The sequence below is a fragment of the Arachis ipaensis genome, chromosome B04, assembly GCF_000816755.2.
Source record: "Arachis ipaensis cultivar K30076 chromosome B04, Araip1.1, whole genome shotgun sequence".
In the NCBI taxonomy this organism is placed as follows: domain Eukaryota; kingdom Viridiplantae; phylum Streptophyta; class Magnoliopsida; order Fabales; family Fabaceae; genus Arachis; species Arachis ipaensis.
Window position 1 is genome coordinate 22,718,521 of NC_029788.2, and position 6,160 is coordinate 22,724,680.

At 43.8% G+C, this 6,160-nt stretch overlaps 1 protein-coding gene across 1 annotated transcript; it reads left to right on the top strand.

Moving 5' to 3' along the window:
- LOC107636338 (myosin-binding protein H-like) lies at positions 4,392–4,952 on the top strand. Its single transcript, XM_016339857.1, has one exon. It carries the CDS (start codon positions 4,392–4,394, stop codon positions 4,950–4,952), a length of 561 nt encoding a protein of 186 aa, XP_016195343.1.

Here is a 6,160-nt window from a genome sequence, read left to right on the forward strand (position 1 = left end):
TCACCTCCTTGGCATTGTAACATATAAGATCTCACAAAATAAGCTCAATTGACTTCTTTCCTTTTAATAAGATCATGTAAAAAAGATAACAAGAAATCTACATTGGGCACCATGTAAGACCCAGAACCTTTGAAAAGTCTTTTTATGATCAAGTCTCAAATCATATGGTTATTTATAGCCTTAATTTCAGGAATTATTTTATTAAAGGTAATTAAGACAAGTTTCGATTTATTGAATTTGAGATAAGTTATGATTATTATCCAATTTTATAATTATTGGATTATTTTCTATATTTGAATTATAAAGTTGATAGTTATGAAATAATAAGGATTTTATATGATTTGGATTAGATAAGTAATATTTTAAATATTACTATTGCTATTTTGGAAAATGAAGAAATCAAGTATATTATTTCTAATTATTTGGTTGGGACATTTTATTGAGAATAATTTGTGAAATTGATGAGCAAATAGTATTTTTATACATTATTATTGTTGGGTTAAAATTCATTTCTAGTTACTACTATATTGTCCCTATTTTCATTTGAAATTACAAAAGTAACCCTAACCCTAATTTTTGAAAATGAAACCCTAACCCTAAAAACCCTAACCCGACCCGTTTCACCCAGTTCCCTAATGCTACAGCAGCAGCAGCTGTTGCCCCTCTCTACCCTAGACACAAACACACGCACACAGTGAGACCCAAGGGGGAGAAAGAAAACGAAATAGAGGGAGAAGAAGGAAAGAGTTCGCTGGCGGGGGAGGTGAGGAGAGCGACGCAGCCGCCGAGCCCATCACCATGCCGATCGTCTTCATCGCCGCCAGCTGAAGAGAGATGTGATGGAGAGGGAGGGTCTGCGGATGGAGGTATCGCCGTCCCCCTGAGGCCGCATTGTCGCCACTGCTTCTCCTAACGACGCTGCTGCACGACCCAGAGGAACTCGTCTCCGTTAGAACTGCCGCACCTAATCCACCCGCGCCGCCGTCGCAGAGCATATTTGAGGCGAGGGAGAGGGTCGTGATGGGGGAAAGGGTCGCACTGCGTTGATTGATAATTGGAGAGATTGCTAATTGGTTTGGAGTGCACTAAAGCTAGTCTTTCCTTGGGAGTTGGCTAGGACTTGTGGCTCAAGTCAATTCATCCACTTGACTTTCCTTTCTTTAGTAAGGGTCAACTAAGTGGTAGCAATGAACAATTCTCATCACAATTGAGAAGGATAACTAGGATAAGACTTCTAGTTCTCATATCTTGCCAAGAGCTTTTATAGTAGTTAGTTTATTTCCATTGCCATTTACTTTTCATGTCCCTTATCTCAAAACCCCAAAATACAATCCATAACCAATAACAAGACACTTTATTGTAATTCCTAGGGAGAACGACCCGAGGTCCAATACTTCGGTTTATAAATTTTAGGGGTTTGTACTAGTGACAAACAATCTTTTGTATGAAAGGATTATTGCTTGGTTTAGAAATTATAGTTGCAACGAGAATTCATTTGTGAAATTCTAAACCATCAAAAATCCAATCGTCAAAATGGCGCCGTTGCCGGGGAATTGCAATGGTGTTGTGCTCATCCATACCATATTTTTATGGCCATTATGAGCAAGAACCTCTAGAATCACCACAACCATATCAAGATTACTCCCAAGAACCACCTTCCTACTATGAACCCTCTCTCCAAAATAATGAACCTTCCTATCCACCCCAAGCCCCAATAGACGATCCTCTCACTTTGTTACTCCAAGGACAAGAAGCCATGAAGCGGGATACACTTGAGTTTGTGACCAATTTGACCAAGGTGGTGCACACTTTAGCCCACCAATGCTTGAATACTCAAGGTACTTCCGTGACCACATGTGAAAAGTCAAAAGAAGAGCAAAGCATGAAGGAGAAATTGGAAAATTCGGTGGAAAAGGAGGAGTCAAACTTTGTGTTGGAACAATTGGAGAAGCCTATGATCATTGAAGAAAGGGGAGAAGTGGTTGAAGATCTAGGAGATGTTGAAAGTCCATGGGACTGTAGCATCATGGAGAACTCTTCCAAGAAGCTTGATATTGATGTTGAGGAGGGCGCGCAATCTCCAAGACATATCATCGTTGGAAACTTGGAAGCGGTTTATCAAGAAATGGATTCAATCATGGATGAATTTCTCTCTACAATGGAATCCTCTCCCATTGCACATGGAGTTGAAAGTATAAAAGAGTGTGCACAACCTCCCATACCCTTGGTGAGCAATGAGAAAGAGAGCTACCAAGAGGAAAACGTTGGCATGGTGTATATTGAAATTGAAGAATATGAAGAGGTTGATCAAGAAATGGATTTATTCATCAATGAATTTCTATCCAAAATTGAACCACCTCCCATTAGGCAAGAAATCAAAGTTCTTGAAGACAACACCAAGCTATGTGATAAAAGGGGAAAGGTTGAAATCAAGGAAGCTCGCAAAGAGGTGGAAATACACAAAGAAGAGCACAAGGAAGTAGACCTTGCATTGTCTAAGTGTGGGGAAGCCTCTCTTCCCAAGTCACCACTCAATACAACATTCAAGTGGGCAAAACTCTTATCCCTTAGCTTTAATTTCTCACTTGAATATGGTTTAATTGAAAATGATGGTCAACTTAGAGCTCTTTGTGGAGTTAAAAGTATAAGAGAGTTGTGCAGTGGATGGAAACATCATTCTAAGCTCATGATGGTTGTAAGCTCAACATTCAAGAACAATGGTTGGTGTAGAACCAAATTGCATGGGTCTCGGAAGTTGTTTGGAAGCTTCTTTGAGAATTCTACATGTCAACCACCCGGAAAGAAAATGTACGAAGATCAAATCGAAGACGGGTGTGAAGATAAGATATGGGATCCCGGTTCGCTATGTAAAGACCAACTATGGGGACTCATGTCTTGGGTAGAATTCTGCCCAAGTTTGATGAATATGGTTGGAAATTCTGTCAACCACTTGAGGAGCAAAGATCCTTGGAGATTCAAGGATGAGTACAAACATAAGCCACCATGACAATAAGCATCTCAAAATGTCCAACTTAAGGACTTAAACTAAAAGTGCTAGATGGGAGACACCCCACCATGGTAAACTCTTTCCATTCCTTTTTAAATTTGCCTCATAAGTGATTCGAGTTACCATTGTAGGTAGATGTTTCATACAAATTTGTTTGCACAATTTAATTGTTAGCTTAGTCACATGCATGTTGTGTTTAGTAGTAGATGAATAATATCAAAAAAATTGCATTTTTGTGAATTCGATGATGGTTGAGTGAATAAGAGTTGTGAACACTAAGGGGAGCACCCATGATAAATAAAAAAAAAAAAGAGGGGGCGCGCAGACGCGCACTACGTGCGAGCGCGCCGACTGTTAGATCCTGGAAGTTCGCGCGGACGCGCACCTGCCGCGTCCGCGCCGATTTGCTGCTGCAAATGATTGGGCCAAACCCCAGAGAGTTAAGCCATTTCTGGGCTAGCTCTAGGCCCCAGGCCCAACCCCATCTGCGCGAGCGCACGCATTGCGCCAGCGCGCCATTTCACAAATTCGTCAATGTACGCGGACGCGCACCTGCCGCGTGCGCGTACATTGCGCGGTGCCACCAAACTAGGCCATGGACCAGAGAGTTGGGCGTGCCTCAAGCCCATTCTAAGCCTAAGGCCCAATCTCATGTACGCGTGCGCGCATGGTACGCGCACGCGTCCCTGCCTCATATGCCACCCCACGCTTACGCGCACTGTACGCTCACGCGTAGATCTCCATTCCCCTCAATGCACGCGGACGCGTATATGCCGCGTGCGCGCAAATCTAGTGGCGCGACTCCCAGGCCATTCTCCAGAGAGTTAGGCCTGAGTTGGGCCAACTCTAAGCCCCTGGCCCAACTCCATGCACGCGTGCGTGCACGGTACGCGCACGCGTCCTTTCCTCTTTCTGCTCATCCCCGCTTAAGCGCGTTGTACGCGCACGCGTAGGGTCCACATTCTCTCAATGGGCGCGGACGCGCAAGGTGCGCGTGCGCGCCAATTCAAAATAAGGATAACCCTAGCTCGCGAGGCACACTGCGCAGTCGCGCACCCCACCCCCCAACCTCCATCTTCTTCTTCTCCTCACCCCAACTATCATCGCAGCAGCAACACCGGCCGCCGCCGCGCCATCTTCACTGCCGGCGACACGCCCTCCCTCATCATCGTCCTTCTCCCCCTCTTCTCTCACCACCACCCGTTCTCCCTCTCTTTCTCACTCCTCTCTTCCTCCTCTCGGCCAAACTTCCACCGCGCCACCATCCTCGACGCCGCGCCATCTCCACCGCCGGCGACTCGCCTTCCCTCATCACTCCATCCGACAGTGCATGTGGCGGGCGCATATTCGTGGCCTACTTCCGTTTCCTACATTGGTCACGAGTATGGCAGCCCTGGCTGATGTCCTGTGGTCAGATGATGATGTGCGACCACCACCAGCTGACGCAGATGACAGGGAGATTACTATCCCCTGGGGTGTTTGGGTGCACGAGAAGCCACCTGCTAGCCGCCGCTCTCGGGCTAGGGCTGTCATAGGGACACCTTCACCCCCAGCCCCTGCAGCTGGCCCATCCTCTTCTACAGCCGCAGCTCCTTCACCATCTACAGACCCTCCAGCAGCACCTGAGCCTACCTATCTCCTGGTCCAGCGTCTCTTCCGGTTCTTAGAGCGAGAGCGACACCATGTCAGACGCCGTTCGGATCGGATGGACCAGGCCCTTATCTCTCTGGGCGCTGAGCTACCTCCGCTTCCCGATTCTCCGGCCTCCGATGAGCAGGATCATCAGGAGGAGGACGCGGAGGCACCAGCTCAGCAGGATGCCCCTGACACTACAGAGCCAGCACACATGGAGGCACCACCTCAGACGCAGGAGACTCAGCCGGTCCCACAGCCACAGTCAGAGCCAGAGCCTATCGTTGTACCTCCCACTGATCCTCCGGTTTAGCATCGAGGACGATGCTTGGTTTTAAGTGTGGGGAGGGCACCGGTAGCATTATTTGGGAACCGGTGAACTTTTTTTTCGGTCTAGTTATCTCATTTTGCACATCCTTGTATATATTTTGATGCATTTGCATTTCTAGTTTGCTTTGGATACTTTTATTGCTTATTTTGGATTTTAGACATTTTGATGCTTCTAGATATTGTTGGATGCTTTTGGATATTTTTAGATCTTTTGGATGATAGATTCCGTACTTTTAGTGGATTCTTCTTTATACATTTTGTTTATCTTTGTTTTTAGTTTGCGGTTGTGATTAGAAAATCATGTTTTAAGTAAAACTTAGGCACCCTTTTTGCATATTATATTGATTCTAAGTGAAAAAAAAGAAAAGGGTGAACTAAGAAAATTTTTGAACTTTTCAATCACAACAATGCTTAGTCAAACATTGAGGTTTTTCAAGGAGTTAAATATAAGGCATTAACCCAATTGATTGAAAAAAAAGAATTTTTTGAAACTTGTCATGTATTAATCAAATGTAGAGACCTTATGCATTGATGTTCTTGTATTTAGTTTGAAAAAAAAAAAAAAAAAAGAAAAAAATAAAAGGGGACAAAATGCCCCAAAGTGAAGTCAATAAAAAGGAATCAATGCATAGGTGTTGTGAATCAAATAAAAAAAAATGCATGAGTATGTAAGAAAAAGTGAAGAATGGGTAGTTAGAATAGCTCGCATTTGTATAGGTCATTAATTAGGTTAGGTGGGAAAGTCTATGCTAATCAAAGATCCAAATCCTAGCCCACTTGACCATAAATGATCCTACCTTGACCCTAACCCCATTACAACCTAAATGAAAGACCTCATGATGAATGTATGCATGCATTGAATAAATGTTGATTGTTAGAAGAAAATCAAATTTTGGAAAACATGATTAGAAGAGAATTGAGCGAATTAACCCTTAAACACTTGAGTGAATAGAGCGGATACACATCCGGTGAGGGTTCAAAAGTTCAATCACATGTGTTCACCCACATTATCTATATTCTTGCAAGTTTGAACTCTTTTTAACAACTCAATACAATTGTGGTTTGGACTTGGTCCTTATTACTTAGCTCTTGTACTTACACATGCTCTCTTGGGAATTGATTTGTTTGAACTAAGTATTTCCAATTGCTTTAGATAGTTGTATTTAGATAGGACTCATATAGTTTAGTTGC